We start from the raw sequence: 19,409 nt of genomic DNA on the forward strand, positions 1-19,409 counted from the left end.
AAGAGAAGAATGAGGGGGGATTTGATAGCTGCTTTCAACTACCTGAGAGGTGGTTCCAAAGAGGATGGTTCTAGACTATTCTCAGTGGTAGAAGATGACAGGACAAGGAGTAATGGTCTCAAGTTACAGTGGGGGAGGTTTAGGTTGGATATTAGGAAAAACATTTTCACTAGGAGGGTGGTGAAACACTGGAATGCGTTACCTAGGGAGGTGGTAGAATCTCCTTCCTTAGAAGTTTTTAAGGTCAGGCTTGACAAAGCCCTGGCTGGGATGATTTAATTGGGGATTGGTCCTGCTTTGAGCAGGGGGTTGGACTAGATGACCTCCTGAGGTCCCTTCCAACCCTGATATTCTATGATTCTGTGATTCATGTACATGGTACCATGTCTCTGGATATGGAACCATAACAGCTGCAATAGCCAGTTAAAAAGAGCAAACTGAGAACTGAACTTTACTTGAAAATCTTATGAATGAGCTGAAGCTTAACAACATGCAAAGCACAAGGGTTAGAGTGGGGAAAAAATATCATGGTGGGACCATCCTTAAATTCTACTCATGATCTCAGAGTGGCCGGATTTTTCTGGTGAAATGATCAGCAGTGAAACATATTAACAATATTGACACTTGAAGCGTGGTCATCAGACACCAGACTTAAGAGTCCACTGAGACAAACAGGGGAAGTCCACACCTCAGTCTCTGAAAGACATCCTTGGAATGGGTCATTATGTGAGGGTTCTCTGCACAGCAGACACTTAATTTCTGCAGAAGAGAACGGCACCGCCAGAGCAGTGATACATAGGGCACACTGCCAAATCTTGGCTAAATACCACTAATAGCTCTATTAACATTTCTGAAAAAGGCTTTGGTTCAACATTCCCTCAGAGAGACAATTCTGTAAATATCACTAGGTAATAGCTATTTTACAGATTGATTTTAAGCCAAACAACACAAAACCCGAAGGGGAAAATCATGCCATTGCTTACAATCCTAAAAGCATAGCCTTTCATGGGGTATGAGGGCAGGATCTGTCCCTAAAGTTACATATGGTAAATAATAGACATTATTAGCTTAGCTGGTGTAAACTGTCATAGCTCCATTGAAGTCAAGCATGGTTTGTGCAAACATCTCCCCAAGTCCAAAATTTTGCCAGTGCAATTTCTCAAGGCCACTAGAAACTAATCTTAGACTCCAGAATTCATTCTACTTGTGTGATCCAGGCCATATTTAAACTTCAACCTGTAGAGATAAAAGACTTTGTCCCTTCTCATTCTGTCTTTATTAACATCTCCGCAGGTACAGAAGAAATTATACTTGGAAAGCTACACTGGATACACATTTGTTCATCATAATAGTAGTATCTTATATTAACATACACCTTCCATCCAGAAGGATCCATAAATACTTCCAGAAGATAAATAAACTAAATTAAACTTTGATGTTGAGTCTTGTTTATGAGAATTGCAAAATACTTGAATTCATTCAGAAGGGATGATAAAAATAAAAGATATTAAATCTTGATGACTAGTCATCTCCTTCATGGAAATGAAATGCTGAGTTTAAATTAAATAAAATAGGAAGATTAATTTAAAAAATATTTGTAACATTTTTTAAACAGCAAATCGTGTCTGCTATATGGATTATTAATTAAGCATGTGCATACCGATTATGGCAACCCCTTAATCTTAACTGGTATGCAGAGCATTGCAGATGTAGAAACAAATATATTGTATGCAGTGTTGTTGTAGCCCATGTTGGTCCCAGTATATTGGAGAGAAGGTGAGTGTGGTAATATCATTTATTGGACCCGCTTCTGTCGGTGAGAGAGATAGTTTGAAAGCTTCAAGGAGTCTGGTGGCACCTTAAAGACTAACAGATTTATTGGGCATAAGCTTTTGTGGGTAAAAAACCCCACTTCTTCAGGTGCACATGCATATGCACCTGAAGAAGTGGGTATTTTACTCACAAAAGCTTATGCCCAAATACATCTGTTAGTCTTTAAGGTGCCACCAGACTCCTTGTTGTTTTTGTGGATACAGACTAACACGGCTACCCCCTGATAGTTTGAAAGCTTGTCTCTCTCACCACAGAAGAGGGTCCAATAACAGATATTACCTTGTGTCTCTAAACAAATATGTTGTAAGTTACATGGGGAACATATCTTATAAGAGAACATTATGTTTGGCTGCTTCTTTCCTTTTACAATTAATGTGGTTTATTAATTTGTTGGGTTTTTCTTTCAGATGGGATGAAATTTACTCCACATGATTCAGGTCTTGTATCAGCCTCTACCTACCAAGAGTTAGCGTGAATCCTTCATGGGAAGCAGATTATTTCACATCTGCCTATTGCAGGGTTTCTTCCACCTTCTTTTAAGGCATTTGGAGCTGGTTATTGTTGGAGACAGGATACTAGATGGATGACAGGACTAGATGGATCACAGGTCTGATCCAGTCTGGCACATCTTATGTTCCTATGTAGAAAATCCCAAGCAATCTGCAATGCTTAGGTCCATAAGGTGGGCTGAAATGGTCTGTAGAGAGGGTCTTTCTAAAGCCAGCCAAAAATCACTGTCAATGGCATCAGCTTTTAAGTCCCTTTTCTTCATGGTTAAGTCCCAGAGTCTTCTGCAGAAGCCTATCTACTCCCTACAGGGCTACACTCCCCAGGCCATGGGCTTGTGAATCACACATTAACTGTGTTGTTTCCACTTCAACAGAGCTTCTTGCTGATCTTTTATCTCAGCAACTGGGAGACAGCTAACCAGTCACAGGTGCGGGCTAAACCTAACTTCCTTATAGCTCTGTCCTACACTATGACAGTCTTACATGGGCCCTCTGAAATTCAGTAAATTCCCTCCATGTTGAAAGCTACTAGGGCTTGACTTCAATATGTCTTAGCACTTAGGATGGCAAAATACCACTGAAACAATGATAGCTGGTTTAGTGGGGTATCTTTTTTTATATAATGTCTTCCCATCCAGAAGGATCCCAGCCCCACTGGACCCCGGTTTTATAAGCATCTCATGGAAAACTGAAAAACTTCATAAAATGTAGCGTTTGTATAGTTGGGGGAAATCCCACTGCTAGGCTAAGGTGGGCAGAGGCATTTCAGTTAAATAGAATTTCTTAAAGGGCCAGAATGCATCATGTATACACAGCCCTGAGTACAGAGAAGTGTGCAGCCACCCAACTCCATCTCAAAGGGGAGTTCTGTGATGGCTAGAATCTGGCTATTGTATAAGGGATGCGAAGGGGAAAGGCTCCTTGTCCTCTCTGCTTCGGTTACCAAAAAAGGTAGGAGCAACTGAGCCCAAAATTGGAGTTTGGGTGTAAGAGAGTTGGGCAAATACAGTAAAAAATAATATGCACATAAAATGTCTGTTTGCCTCTTTCAGTGTATTTACTTTGTCTGTGTTCATAGCTCTTTTGTGCTTGCTTTACATGGATATTCTCACAAATGAGTTTACCGGCGGGAATGTTTGCCACAATGAGCAGATTTTAAGGAACTATTACAGATTATTTGCAACTTTGCCAGAAACTTGCATCCAAGAATTATGCCTCTCCTGTTAGGGTACAGAAACATGCTATGTGACCTGTGTGTCCAATCAAAAGAGCTCAACAGCTAATCCTCACAGTGAGCTGATTGCAAAAAGCTACAGAACTGGAAATATTCAGATATTGTTCAACAGATCATTTCAATAGGACCTACAATCGAGGAAATCATTGTCTAAGCAGTCCCTCAAGTGCAGAGGCTAGGATTCTGGAGGTTTTGACATGGTCTATGCAGGTGGGTAAAAGAGGTGGCAATCCTTATTCTTTTCTCCCAACTGCATGGCTATAAAAAAGCAGAGCACTATCTAGCCCAAAGATGCCAAACCTCAGTGGCTAGAAAAGTTATGGTACTGGTTTACTATAGACAAACGTTGCAAACAACTAAAAATTGCCTGAAATGGTCCCTACCTACAAAGAATTGGCTGTTAAGCTGCAAACGAAAATGCCCCTCCGCAGGTGCCTCCAGAATCTTTTTAGGAAGGTTATCCACTTGAAGAGATGTTTGCTTGAGGTTCCTCTCGGCTCGGACATAGTGCCACTGGTTGTCATTCAGAGGAGTGGGAGACTGCACCGTAGCTTCCATAGGCCCGTTTCCAACATCTATGGAGAAGGTGATCTCCTTAGGGGCTGGAATGGACAAGGGTGAGGAAGAGATGAAGGATGGAGTTAAATATTTGGTTTTGACAACAAAGAACAGTCTGTGAATGAAGGCTCCGTTAACTATTAAACTAGCAAATAACATGGCAGCCTAGATGTAAAACTCATCCCACAGCTCACTGTTTGGTTTCCATTGTGATTACAAAGGGCTGAAGACTCATTGATTATACCCGACTTTATGGCTATGTCAATGATGGTGCCCAAAGAAAACTAGTTTATTCTCCCCTGGGACAATTAACCACTTAGATGTCAAGCATTGCACAAAAGTATAATGCTGGCAGTTAAAGCTTCCACACAGCGTGAGTGATGCCAGCAGCTGGTAAAGGGCCAACCTGCCCCTCCCAACGTAGCTTTCTAACCATGTATGCTTAATAAAAGACCACACTAGGAAGCTGGATTTTAAGTGTGTAATGGGAGGTGTCTGCTCAAAGCCGTTGGTCACATGGGTAGATCTGATCCTGGTAGCAGGGTAAACATCATGAGAAACAGGAGTTAAGTGACAGTCTCAGAATAAAGGGACATATGCTGCACATGCTGAAATACGAAGGGATCCTAGTGTGCATCTACATTGCCAAAAAAAACCCTCAAGTGACCAGGAGTCTCAGAGCCCGGGTCACCTGACTTGGGGTCACTGGGCTCACACTACGAGGCTAAAAACAGCAGTACAGATGTTCCTGCCTGGGCTGGAGCCAGGCTCTAAAACCTTGCTTGAGGAAGAACATCTATACTGCTGTGTCTAGCCCTGTAGCGAAAGCCGGGATCAGTTGACCTGAGCTCTGAGACTTGCTGCTGTGGGTGGGGTTTTTTTGGTTTGTGTTTTGTAGTGTACACCCCTTGAGCGTCAGAAGCGTAATCAAGAACACAGGGTGACATAAAGCGGTTCAATTTGCTCTGATGGAAGTCAATAGGATAATTCCAACAACTTTAATGGGAGCAGGCTTCGACCAGAAGTCTTTGATATTGTTGTTACTGAATTTATTCCTCTCCTTAAACTACTGCATACACCAGAGACTGAAAGTATCAGCTTTGTGAACTGCATGCCAAACAGAAGGTAGTGGATTGAAAATTCATGGAAACCGGTTGTTTCAAGTCCAAGAAATTGGATAGATCTGGTTTTGGAAGCTGTTGCTCAGGTACTTGAGTTAGAAAATGTTCTATGGGGATAGGTAAAAAGATCTATTCTGAGCCTCTGCATATGCTAAAAGGCCAATTCCTTTCCAAGCAGCTCATCTTTGGAGCTTTCTCCATACAAGCCCTCTAGTCTGCAAATTCCATCTGGCTGCGAGATACACAGCAAGATGCTGCTAATGAGGAGTCCAAGTTAAAAAGGAGAGAACAACTCCAAATTTCCCAACTTTTCAATAATTAGTTGCTTTGTGAGCATATGTTTTGTCATGGGCTGATGAAAGAATTTGCTAAACAAGCATCTAAGCGGTTTGTAGTATTTTGTCACAGTTAATGTCAAATTGTCATTTTTTTCACATCCCCGAGAATGATATACAATACACTGAACTATAACCAAATTGGACTTTGATGTGCAATTAACACTAAATCATACCTCATTACCTTGTGATAATGCACCATGACATTTACCACTGGTTTAATGAATCAAAGGGCCTTGGGGCCTTATTTTATTAAATTTTATGTTGAGGTTATTATAACCATATTATAAAATGGATGGCACTCAATTCTGCATTTTCTCATCCTGACAGAATTGGGAACAGAGGGGTCTTATTTCACTTCAAAGCCACAAGAGTTTCCCCCTGTTAATATTCTAAATCAGCAGAATCAGAGAGAGAGGTTAAACCTACCAATTAGCTGTTGCTATTTTCCCCCCATATATAAGTTGAGCTGTAATTACAATTCAACCACTAAGTGGGCTTTGTGGTGTTCACAGGGCCTAACAGGACCATTAATGGCTCTCAGCATGGGTTAGAGTCCTCACCATACTCTTTGTGGGCTCTCAACTCTCAAGACATCTTTGTTTTAACACTATTTGCCCTTGTCCAAGAGTGTGTTATGATGGGGTGGAGAATGACTAGACAAATGATCTCATACTGTCAATTTCCTGACATGCACAAAAATTTAAACTCATCTAATTCGTCCCTACCCATGAAGGGGTTAAAATTATGAGCACAGCACTTGAGAATGAGTTGTGTTACTGGCAATGAGTTAAGCAGAAACAGTAAAAGGGCATCCTCGTGTTTGAAATGTAACAATAATGAATAATAGGAATTATTATAATGGTTTAGTATTAGCATTCCAGTCACACCAATAGGCTTCAAATGAGACAGGGGCCCCATCCTGCTAGGTGCTGCAGAGTCATGTAGTAAGAGATAATCCCCACTCCAAAGAACTTACAGTCTAAATAGACAAAGGGTTTAAAAAATAAGTATTATCTCCATTTTGAATATGGCAAACTGGAGGACATAGAGTTCAAGAATGTTGACCAAGGTTCACTGGGTGTGTGTATCAGTGCAGGGAATTGAACTCAGATCTGCTGAGTCCCAGCCCAGGGCCTTAGCAACAATGGAATCCTTACTCTCCAGAGATCATTTTGTCCTATCTACAGTCATGCTGGACATTAGAAAGACATCATGAAGCGCTTGCTTCCCATCCCTCCACCAAACTGGCTGTATGGAATGAATATGGCGAATTCCCAGCCTTGACACTTACAGCTTATTTCAATGCGGATGAAGTCCTTAATCCCAAGGTTTTCCAGGAAGACCCCAGTCATAGCCGTGGTTTTGAAGAAAAAGGAAATGTCTGCGCTGAACTCTGCGTGGAAGGTGGGGAAGTGAAGATAGGAGGCCTCTGTGTTGAAGGAAGCTGCGTTCCAGAACTGTCCTGCAAAAGACAATGCCCTTCTCTATAGTTAACTGGCACAGGGCCATGAGTGAAAGCCACATATGTAAAGATGCCTTTTTATCAAATATTTTTAAAATAACTAGGATGGGACATTCTGTACATCTGGAGATTGAGAAGAACTGGTACTCACTGTCTCCATGGCAACGCAAGGGACCAATTCTCCAAACAGCCTCCGAATTCGACCTGTTTGTGTCAGTGATCACGAGTTGAGTTAAAGGTAAATGGTCTTTGAAGGAAAGAAGGCCAGTATCATTTGTCCTGGTTATAGCAAAGAGAAAAGCAAATGAATTGAGGACATATCCTTCCCATGCCTTATGCAAAAGAATATTTGATATGTGTTGACAATTTCTGATTAAAGCACAATTGTTTCTGTAAAGTTACCTAAAAAGCGTTTTATATATATATATATATATGAACGGCCCCCAGAATACCTTAGAGCAGCCTTGAGGCTGCTTTATTCATAGATTCGTAAATTATAAGGTCTGAGCATCTGGTGAATCTTGGCATTGCACCAGGCCTCTCTTTGAAATGGAAGACTCGCTTCTCTTAGAGCTCAAGTGGCTCCTAGCAGTCTTCTGTGTCTTTTTGCAATGAACTGCAGGAGAGGAAGAGAGAATCTCCTTCTTCTTGGAGAGGAGTCCAAGGGCCTGTCAGTTTTAGAAAGCAATGCCGCCCAAAAAGGGCAGTGCTTGAAGCCTAGAAAGTGCTGCATGACCTTGGTGGCTCAGCACCACAATTAACTGGTAAACCAGAAATAAAAACTGAAAACAGTAAAGAAAACTTAAGTAAAGGGTACGTAAACTGTTAACTATTTAGGGGATTAATGAAACAAAGAGCTAAATACATCAGAAAAAAATGTGAGCAGACCCACATGGGGAGTTCCAAAGCTGTCCGTGAGTGCTAAGAAGGAACTGGGGGCTGGGGAACAGGGTGGCACTTTTCTTACACAGCCTTGGGAGGGGCCCATGAGGAGATGCAGGACCCATGTGCACTGCCAAGATGGGTAGTGCTGCTGATGGGTACCATGCATGCACCTGAGTGGAATACACATCTGCATCAACTCCAAGATTAATTCATGATACCTCATGGAGCTTCATCAGTTAATGCCCGTAAAGAACTTTGAGCTCCTTGCATGGAAAGTGCTATCAGCACAGAATGTACAATTGCATTATTAAACAGATGTGTATGTCATCTCAGCATGCACGTATGATCCCAGTACACTGTGTATCTCACCATGCAACTCCATTAACAAACAGAGAGTACCTTATGCTCCAAAGTTATCTTTAGTAATTGAAAACAAATGCTCTTCTATACCACATTATGAGAATTTAGTTCTTTGGACAATTGCTGGAGTAACAGTGTTTGAGGGATAATGTAGCTGTTGGCCTGTTTAAAATGGAGCACAGGTAGCCTGACCTGTAAATGATAAATAACTAGCTTGATGGGAACATTATGGGACCATTTTTCATCTTTCTGTATACTAATAAAAGGATACTCACAGAAATCTCACTCTCTGGCATCCCAATGGCCTGAACCATCATAAACTGGTAATCTCTAGGTAGCAGTATTCACATTTTGTTCTGACAGATGGTAGAGCAGTAGTGTCATTAAATATAATTTCTTCTCATATGGTCCCCCTACTGCAATGTTTTCTACTTGTATATTAATAAAAACTCTGGTGGGGTCTGAGTAGCTTGAATACTCAGTGCAATTTTTCATAAATACAGTACAGTTTGAAAAAATACTGCCATCAGCAGATGTCAATGAACAGCATGGGAAACGGACCATTATAATAGGTTTCCATTTGAGAAAATTTTGAGTCTGTGTGCAGGGCAGATCATTAATAATCCAACAGAATACAATTTAATTAGCATATATCTGCCAACTGCATGCAAAAATGATTTACTGAGTACAATAATAGTGAGTTACAGTAAATAATAAACAGCAGAGGGGGAGAGAGTTAACAGGGGAAGATAAGGTAGAAAAGACGTATTCGCAGCTGGAAGAAAACAGACAGGGTCACAATCTGTAAGGTATGGGATTCTGGACACCCTCAAGGCCCCATCACTGTCAATGGGAATTGAATGTGCTCAGAGTCTCCAAGGAAGGCTGTTCATAGAATCATAGAATATCAGGGTTGGAAGGGACCTCAGGAGGTCATCTCGTCCAACCCCTTGCTCAAAGCAGGACCAATCCCCAACTAAATCATCCCAGCCAGGGCTTTGTCAAGCCTGACCTTAAAAATATCTAAGGAAGAAGATTCCACCACCTCCCTAGGTAACGCATTCCAGTGTTTCACCACCCTCCTAGTGAAAAAGTTTTTCCTAATATCCAACCTAAACCTCCCCCACTGCAACTTTAGACCATTACTCCTTGTCCTGTCATCTTCTACCACTGAGAACAGTCTAGAGCCATCCTCTTTGGAACCCCCTTTCAGGTAGTTGAAAGCAGCTACCAAATCCCCCCTCATTCTTCTCTTCCGCAGACTAAACAATCCCAGTTCCCTCAGCCTCTCCTAATAAGTCAAGATGGCAGGAGCTAAAGAGGAGAAGGTTCTTATAGCCACAGTGACAAGACCATGGAAAGAAAAGAAAAGCAAGCAAGCAAGCAAGGATAGCTTTATAGTTAAGACGCTGGCCAAAGACACAGGAGAACTGGGTTCTGTTACCAGCTCCACCACAGACTTCCTGTGTATCACTGGCTCAGTTTCTCCCTCTGTCAAATGCAGGCAATAATGCTTCTCTAACACACAGGGCTGTTGGGAGGATAAATTCAGTAATATATGCTCTAATGTATTGCTTACATGAGTGGCTTTAACGTGGAGGGTACAGCTACATCTTAAGAATGGATCTTAGTCAGAGAGAAAGACTAAGGAAGTAAATGGACATGAGTAGCGATGTGCAGAGTTTCCCATGAGAGCTGCACCTAAACTGACAATAAGCATGTCTCTGCAGGGCTAACTAGAATATGTTTCAATAACCAGAACTAGCAAGAGCATCTGCAATACAACCTGGTGACCCCCAAGAAGTTGACAGGTGCTATGGTGATCCTATGGAAAAATCTTTCAGTCATATGCAGAGCCCAGGGGGTTTTGAGTGGAAGAAGGAGTGAACAGGGGAGAAAGGTGAGACGAGAGGTCAGAATTCCCTTGCCACTGAGGCAGATGTAAGAACTGTCCCTAAGGTGCGTGAGGGACAGTGTAAAAGTCCAGGAAGGATCTTAAAAGCATGGCAGGTGATATTTGACTGGTCCTGAAGCAAAAGGGGAACCACTGGAGATCTACAAGGATGAAGACAACATAAATACACTGTATCAACAGAAAGCAAAGAAATGGTCTTCCTTTTTCACAACCCTGAGCCTCAAAAATGCTCTCCCTTTTTGCATCAACTTACAGATTTTAACAACCAAACCTTCTCAGGCAATAAGCAGCAGATATTAGCTATGTTACCTGGTACATTTCCAGGTTTATATTATCATTTCCTTTCCCATTGTTCATTTGGCTTTTTCATAGATCACAGATTTTAAAGCTAAAAGAGACCATTGTGATCATCTAGTCTGATGTACTTCACAGGCCACAGAACTTCACCAGTAATTCCTGTATCAAGCACCTAATGTCTGTTTCATCTAGAGTATACCTTGTAGAAAGAGATGTAGCCTTGATTTAAAGACTTCCAATGATGGAGAATCCACCATACCTTTAGGTAAATTGTTCCAGTGGTTAATTATCCTCCCTGATAAAAAATTGTTCCTTTCTACCCTGAATTTGTCTAACTTCAGCTTTCAACTATCGAATTGCCTTACAATTTTTTCTCCTAGATTGAAAAGTCACTGACTACCAAGAATCTGTCTCTTAGGGAGATACCTGTACACTGTGATCAAGTCTTTTTATTAAAAAACATTTTTTACAGATGCATTCTCTGTGTCGGAGGTGACCAGCTGGGGACATAGTTAGAACAGTATCGCTGGATCAAACTGGCTTACGCATCTGCCACTTCCCCTGAGATCCGCTTCTCCTATTCTTCCACTAGTATTGTGAAGTTAGTTCTTTATTCAGTAAATGTGTTGCCAAGTTAGCTCTCTCTGACTCCTGTTATCATGGTACAGGTTCCATGGGGTAGGATTGGTAAGTCTGGAGTGTGAGGGGCTCTCTCTAGAGTGACTTGCTGAAGTTGAAATACTAGAGTCCTTCTGATATGGCAAACTCAGAAATATCCTCCAGTCCACCTGGCTACTATAGAAGGGACTGCATATCGTTCTTCAAGTAAGGTCTTGTCTACACCACAGAGTTAGTTTGATGCTAACTATGGAAGTGTCTACACTTAAATTTTGCTCCTGCCAACATAAATGCCCAGCTACACCAACGTAATAACTCAACCTCCACGAGTGGCGTAGAGTCAAGGTCAACAGAGTTACGTCAACACAGTGTCAGTGTAGATACTGTGTTGCTTATGTTGACTATTACTGGCTTTCAGGAGCCATCCCACAATGCCAGAAATGGATAGTACAATCAATAAAAGCATTCCTGGTGAGGACACGCACTACCGACACAAGGAAAGCGTAGACGTGCACAAATGATGTCATTACTGCAGCAGCTATATGCCTACATAAATTAAGTTGACTTAATTGTGTACTGTAGACATGGCCTAATAAGACCAGAATTAGCAGTTGGCTTAGATGTCTGGTTGGATATAACTTAAAATCAACATGCCTGCAAGTGCATATTCTTTTTCTACAAATCACTAGGTTCACTCCTCCCTTTATGGCTTTTCTCTCACTTTCTGTTTCTTTCGGTCTGCTCTGACGAACCATTACTTTAATCTGCAGTGAAGACCAGAGGTTAGAAGGGAAAAAAAACCCTCTGCCTGCTTCCCAAAAGGAAACTACAGTAGCACTGACTGATCTCTGCTCCTGAGCTGCAGTAAGGAGTTTGATTTAACTAAAAGGAACAAGAACGGTTGTCTGATTTTTCCTTTCTGCAGCACCCATTTTATTTTATGCTAAGACAAATTAAATGCATCTAGCACGGTCTTTCCCTTCTAGCATAATGTGCAGTAGGCTAACTTCACAGTTCCAATCCCAGCAGATTTCCGATTCAAATGCTCATTATGTACCAGGGGTCAGTTTTCTAGCAGAAAACTACACAGGCAATCTTCAATAAGCATGAAATTTCCTATGTTTGGAAACTCTTTGCAAAGTTCAGGGGCATTGAGTCCCCTGTTAGTCCATAAGCAGGCAATGTGCAATTTAGAATTGCACAAAATAGGAGCTGTGTTCCAATTTTCTAGTGGGCAAAACACAGTTTAACTGAATAAACCCTCTAAGTTTACCCTGTTTGCAGCAAAGAAACTAGGAGAAGAAACCCCCACTCTATGTAATGTGATGCAAATAGATTCTAAATTCACATTGTTTTCTCACTGTGCATTGGCATGACCTGATAGTATGTTGGCATGGGAACCCCTACATAGCATGCAGTCTCAAAACTTCACCAAAACGACCTTTTGATGAAACACCTGCTGCTCACAGTCTGAGTAATGGATGGCCTACCCATGCACTGCTTGGGGGATTTAAGGGACAGGCTCCTCGGGGAAGAGGATTCTTTTTATTCCCCTAGGTATAGTTTTACCAAAGTGTTCTTGACGCACATCGCTCCCTTGATAATGGGTGGCGATCACAAGCACGAACTCGACGTACATGATTTTTCTCTTTAGAAAATAAAAATTATGAAAAGAAAAAAAAAGATGAATCAGGCAGTTCTTTCATTATGGGACATGGTAAGGAGGTCACAATGAGCATGTAACTTATTCCAGACATGCACATAAATCAACATTTATACAGACAAAAATGTCTCTGAAATGCCTGAGAGGGTTAAAGGCATGACTGGCTTTTAGAGCACATTGAGCGACTGATAATAGGACAGTTGGTACCAGCTGTCCCAGAAAACATAATGTCTATTTCATTATTTCATATCAGACTTGATTCAATAGCATTTTCACCACTGTAAATCAAGAATAACGCCATGAAGCCAATCAGGTTAGAAGGGTGAAAAACTGATCTGAGATCACAATCAAGCCCACAGTTTTTGTTTCAATTCCTACCAACACTGAGCAATGCAGAATTAAATACCATGGCAAATAACTGTGAGACCATTAGAAAGTAGTATGGTTACAGAAGGGGAGTGCCTCATTTCCCCATGAAACTCTTTGGTCCTTCTTGGAAAATATGATGGATGAAATGTAGAGCTACAGCTTTCAAAATGTCCCTACCATGTATTGATCCCAAGAACAGCCTTGACAGACAGACTGTAAACATGGGAATTCCCTGCTGAGCCACGATATTTTCTGTCAATTTGACTGGAAAGACTGAGTTCTCAGCAAACTTCAGACACTACTGTTTCAGAATAAACAGATCTAGATTTTTTGGAGAATTCTCAAACTTGGAAATTTATCTCTAAATTTTCACTCACCCTCTCCCCATTTTGATGTAATGTAATACTTTTATTCTGCACTATCTTTCACCTAGTTATGAATAGACAATATTTTTCTCTGTTCCTGAGAATTAAGAAATAGGGAAAAGGAACACAGAAGAAGCTTATTCAACTCAATACTTCATAAACTTCCCTTCCTCCTTCCGTATCTTTTCTAGAGTTTCCTGTGGGAATCTTTTCAATGTATTGGGTTATGGTTGTATGAAATATTCATCGATTCCAAGGCCAGAAAGGACCACTGTAATAAGCTAAATTTGACCTCCTGTGTAGCACACAAACCACATAACTTCCCCTAAATAATTCTCAGAGCAGATCTGTTAGAAGACACATCATGATTTAAAAATTGTCAGTGATGGAGTATCCACCACGACCCTTGGTAAATTGTTCCAGTGATTAATTACCACACTGTCAAAAATTTACACCTCATTTCAAGTCTAGCTTCAGCTTCCAGCCATTGGATCATACATTTCCCTGATAGACTGAGGAGCCGGTTATAAAATATTTGTTCCCCGTGTAAATATTTATAGACCGTAATCAAATCACCCCTTAACTTTCTCTTTGTTAAGCTAAATACACTTTAGCTTTTTGAGTCTATCACTATAAGGCAGGTTTCTAATCCTTTAATACTCAGAGTTCTTCTCTGAACCCTCTCCCATTTAATAACATTCTTCTTGGACTGTGGGCACCAGAACTGGACACAGGATTCCAGCAAAGGTCACACCAGTGACAAATGCAGAGGTAAAATAATCTCTCTACTCCTACTCAAGAGTCCCGTGTTTTTGCATACCAGGTTCACATTAGCTCTTTTGGCCACAGCATCACACTGGGAGCTCATGTTTAGCTAATTCTCAAATCTTTTTCAGATCACTGCTTCCCAGGATAGATTTCTCCCCTTCTCTAAGTATGGCCTACATTCTTTTTCCTTGATGTATACATTTAGCCATATCAAAACACATATTTTTTGCTTGTGCCCAGTTTACCAAGTGATCCACATCACTCTGAATTGGTGACCTGTCCTCTTCCTTATTTGCCACTCCTCTAATTTTCGTTTCAGCTGAAAACTTTATCACTGGGTCAGTGGTGATTTTATGGTTTCTTCCAGATCATTTATAAAAATGTTAAACAGTGTGGAGGAACTGGTACCAATTTGAAGCTACTCATTATGGAATTCCTCCCTGTCCTCTTCTTTCTGGTGGCCAGAGTCTACCACAGCTTATCTGTCTTCAGCCACGTAGACTATCACCATAGCCTCTAATGGTTAAGGACTCCTCTCTCTCTCTCTCTCTCTCTCTCTCTCATTTCTTGGTGGCCAGCTCCATTCTTCTTTGACCCTGGGATACTGGTGTTTTCTGATTCTGGCTCTCTAGGAACTCCTCAGCTTCTCCAATTCTCAGTAGCATCTCAAACTTGCCCCTCCAATCCAAGAATTTTTTCCTTCGGCACAGCCACCAACTTGTACGTCATGCATATGAAATCCCATCCATCACCAGGCCAAGAGAACATGGCACATCTGCTGCAGGTCAAGGAACATTGTTCCATCCCCGTGCATCTTGATATCACATATAGTGCTGTACCTGTAAGGAAAGTCTCTCACGCTCCCTCTCTCAACTCCCCTGTTTGTAGCTCTTGAGTTCCCCTAGCAAATTACTTTTTCTACCAGGTCTTCGCTGTTCAGCTCAGCTCCCTTCTGCCCCTCACCACTCGGGAGTGATTGGCCACTCAGAGACGTCAAACATCTGGGCTAATCAAAGCCCCAAGGACTGGAGCCAGGTAACCTTTAGCAAAGAACCCTGCTTACTGGGCCCCACAGCCCAGCTATTTAATCTGTATACAGAGAACTAACAGAAAAAAACCACTCAACCAAACAACCCACAGATGGACTAGATGCACCACTGACTAAGTCTCACTACCTCCAAAAAGTCTGCAGCTAATCCCTCTGATACTCCTCTGTTCACGGCTGTTGAGTTCACCTAGCAAGTGACTTTTTATACCAAGTCATCCCTCCTTAGCTAAGCTTAGTCTTGTTATTAACTCTGTTATATTAATAATTATAGCCTTATGTTATAGCATACATTTTTGTGACACTAATATTTGGAATGAGAAGACAGGATATTCATTTTATTTTACAAATGACCTCTAATTGAAAACTTACTAAGACCAAGATTTTCAAAACTGACTAAGGACTTTGTGGTGCTCAATCTGAGACACCTAAGGGTCCAGATTTTCAAAATGTGGGTGCTCCACTCTTTCTGAAAATCAGGCCCTTTTTAAGTGCTACAAGTTGGGCACCCAAAAAGCGAGGTTCTCGAAACAACTGGTGATGTTTGAATAGTTGGGTGTGTATCTTTATATTGCTAGCTCCATGCACTGTTTTATTGTATCCTTTAATTTCTCCCAAATTAGGGTTTCCTAGAGGAAATGTAGATACTATTTTAAATATGATGACATATTATGATATATGGTGTGTATTTTCTCTCCAATTTTTGTTGATGATCTATTAAGTCTTATAAATATTTTTTTTAAAATAAAGCAGAACAACTCACATCTGTGGATTATCCCTGTTTTCTGGTTTCATGTACATTTTTTATTGTGTTTCAGATAAAAGTCCTTGTGCTTTCAACAACCATGTCTTTCATTTCTAATCCTCTATAGAATATGAAATTAATTTGAAAATACTCAGACTGGCTCTCTGTCAGCAGCTAAGAGTCTTTAAAGTGAACAGAGGGTAAAAGGAAGAGTTTACATTCACATTTTTTTCCAGCATCAGGGAACATTCAGTGGACAGAGATTCAGTTTACATAGGGTTTTGAATATATACTTTATAGGTATAAACCCTCCTATAAGACCTAATCCAAAGTGCACTGAAATCAAAGGGGGTCTTTCCACCATATTCATTCGGCTTTGGATCAGGCAGACATAGAAGATCCAGGCACATATAGAAATTTAAATTATTCGCTTACAAACCTTTCTGGTAGACTATACTTCCTCTGCTCCTACCTTAACCTAAAAATTATTGTCTGAGGCCCAAACTCTTCCCTCAGTGACACTGAGGAGTCTAAACTCCTAAAGTCTTTATTCAGGCAATCCTCTAACTGAAGTCAATGGAAATTTTGACCAAGTAAAAATGTGATGATTTAACCCACAAACTGCAACAGAGCTGCCCAAGTGTAACCTAAGGCAGAATTTTTTCCAACATGCTATTCACATTGGAAGACTGTGTCCGGTAGAAGCCTTGTCTTTGTTTGACTGAAAAGCTGTGCTTTAAATAAGAGCAAATTCTATGCTAAATTCACTCCCCATTTAATTGCCCTGAAACAAATCAGGTTATACCTGGTATAAATTAGCACAGGATTCAGCTCTCCCATCATCCTTTACTACCCCACCCCCATTTCTCCATACATACGATATATAAAATTTCTTAGCATAATTACCATTCTTCTTTATCAGCATCACAGTTGCAGAAATATCTCATATCCAGACAACTTTCTTCCAGTCCACAGGCACATTGCTGAACTCCAGGAAGAGATCCTCCCCAGTAAGGATGTTTTTCATTGGCACGGCCAACCCACCAAACATATGGCATTCCATCTAGATGAGAAGAGGGGAAAAGATGACAGACCTGTGATGAGCACATTGCACTGGAAGTAAATGTGTTAAAGTGAAGCTGAGCACCATACAGAGTACGCTAAGGGTGTGTCTACACAGCAAAAACTGTGCATAGACTAGCTTAAATCTGGCTAGTGTAGGAAACAGCAGCAGTGAAGACAGCAAAGCACAAGCTAGCAACCCAAGGATGCACCCAGGGTTCATGCCAAGCTTGTACTATCCACACCGAAGCCTGAGCTATGCTGTCTTCTCTGCTATCGTTACCCACACTAGCTGGTTCAAACTAGCTCAGGTAGGCTAAACTATGCAAAGCTTTTATTGTGTGGACATACCCTCAGATGCAAACTGCAAAGTTCACAAGAGGCAACTGCTAGACAAGTAGGTGTGGCTCTATTTCATCCTGTAGAGCACTTGGTAAGATAGCAATAATCATATGGGCTACACCTGTGCCTTTTAGTTTCCTGTGTTCCTTTTCAGTCTGTTCTAGTGGGTACTGAGCAGAGAGAGAGAGGAAATGGACATTTTAAGATCATGCTTATAGCTTGGAGAGAAAGATGGAGGGACTACCTATCTAGTTAGCTTATGTTCTCCTTCCAATTATATCTCAGAAGCTGGGGATGTTCCAGTTGCAAATAACCCCTACAAGTGCTTCTCTTGCTTTTGGATCCACCACTGTGATAGGGTAATATAGTTCATGGCATCAGAGTTTGATCTATTCACTGGAGGAGACAGGAAATAATTTCCCCACCCTGTACAGCATTCTACAACTGTATTGAAGCACTAGGTATTCACTACCACCAATACCAATTATCTTATCCAGGATATGGCAAATCCTCTTTTTAGGCCGCCATTTTTATCTATGAATCACAAATATCATTATTGTTACTCAAGGGGCCTCCTGGTTTGCAAGTCTCCAAGAATTGGACTCAAAATTCCCATGGACTGTAAAATGGGAGCAGGGCCAGGCTTTTTATTATATATGCTCTGGGGGGAAAATTCACCATACAAAGCCCCCTGGAACACTGCAAAAGATCTTCTATGATGAAGTGAATTTCACCCTATGTGATTACCATGGGAGCTCTAAACTCTGTGTGCTCTAAATATAATCAAGATTATTTACATTTTAAATGCATAATATGTTATACAGTACATCAAATATTAGGCATTAATCAACAGAGGCAGTAACCACATTGCAGACATCCTGAAATCAATGGATTAATAATTTCCTAAAATTAATTTTGTCTTCCTGGACAGTCAACTTGTTATCAATTTTGTAATCCCTAAATCAAGGCATTTAATCCATTACAAAAAAGGTAGATACATCAATTTTGCTAAATTTTGCTCCAGGTGTTTTGATCTTAGAAGCTTGGAAAAAATAAACAAAACTGCAGCAATAATATGGAACAGTATTGGTCTATACAGCTCTTTCACTGAAAATATTAGCAAGGACTATTCCTAATTATGCAAGGCAAGAAACTCTAGAATGTGAAACATGACCAAGGTTAATAATGAGCGTTAGGGCCTAGTTAAGTTGAGTTTAAGATGAACTCAGCACAGCTGAGCTCATACATCTCTTCTCTCTAACCTTAGAATAGTGTAATGTAAATACTTGGAAAAAAATATAAAACTAACAAAACAACACTGTTCTCATGACACCAGCAATTAGGACCCGTGGACTTTGACCAATGCCCACTGGTGCTCATTATAGAAAAGAAAGTGCAAGATGGTTTATGGATGCAGCCTACTAAAATGTGTTTACACAATTTAGGTCTTACCATATATTATCATCAACATGCTTCATTTTTGATCTTGGATTTCTTTTGTTGTTGCTTTTCAGCAAGAATCTAGATAATAACTAAACTATGTTACAAAAGTGAATCATTATGATAGGTGAAAGAGGTTCACAATCACTGTACTGGGCAATTACTTGATAAACCTTGGAATGAGAATGCTTGCCGAGTAAGAGGATAATTTGACTGGCAACTGAAACAGACATTATATAGAAATACTTCATCTAATTAAAAAAAAATTGCTCATTCTGGAAAAAAAAATCTATTTAAATAAACTAAAACCTCTGAGCTAACAGCAAATAATAGTGTGCATTAATCAAAATCAATCTGGGTTTTAGTGCTTGCTTGCCAGGGTCATTAAACTGAAGCATAACATACTGATGAAGAGCCATCCCTGGGTAGTAAGAATGAACATTTTTATTATGTTTTCTTCATGTTCTACTACATGTATTT

General features: G+C 40.6%; 1 protein-coding gene across 2 annotated transcripts in view; it reads right to left on the reverse strand.

Annotated features, from left to right (window-relative positions):
• Positions 1 to 19,409, reverse strand: part of CNTNAP5 (contactin associated protein family member 5) — a 420,028-nt gene that overhangs the window by 60,852 nt on the left and 339,767 nt on the right. For both annotated transcript variants that reach the window (XR_012641395.1, XM_074967062.1), the window contains exons 14-17: positions 16,992 to 17,148; positions 7,207 to 7,334; positions 6,885 to 7,055; positions 3,960 to 4,178 (exon numbers count right to left, since the gene is read on the reverse strand). Coding sequence is in view for 1 of the 2 variants with exons in the window: in XM_074967062.1 (XP_074823163.1) it covers positions 3,960 to 4,178; positions 6,885 to 7,055; positions 7,207 to 7,334; positions 16,992 to 17,148 (675 nt within the window). In the remaining variant the exon portion in view is untranslated. The remainder of the gene's footprint in view (positions 1 to 3,959; positions 4,179 to 6,884; positions 7,056 to 7,206; positions 7,335 to 16,991; positions 17,149 to 19,409) is intronic.

Source organism: Natator depressus, chromosome 11, assembly GCF_965152275.1.
Source record: "Natator depressus isolate rNatDep1 chromosome 11, rNatDep2.hap1, whole genome shotgun sequence".
In the NCBI taxonomy this organism is placed as follows: Eukaryota; Metazoa; Chordata; order Testudines; family Cheloniidae; genus Natator; species Natator depressus.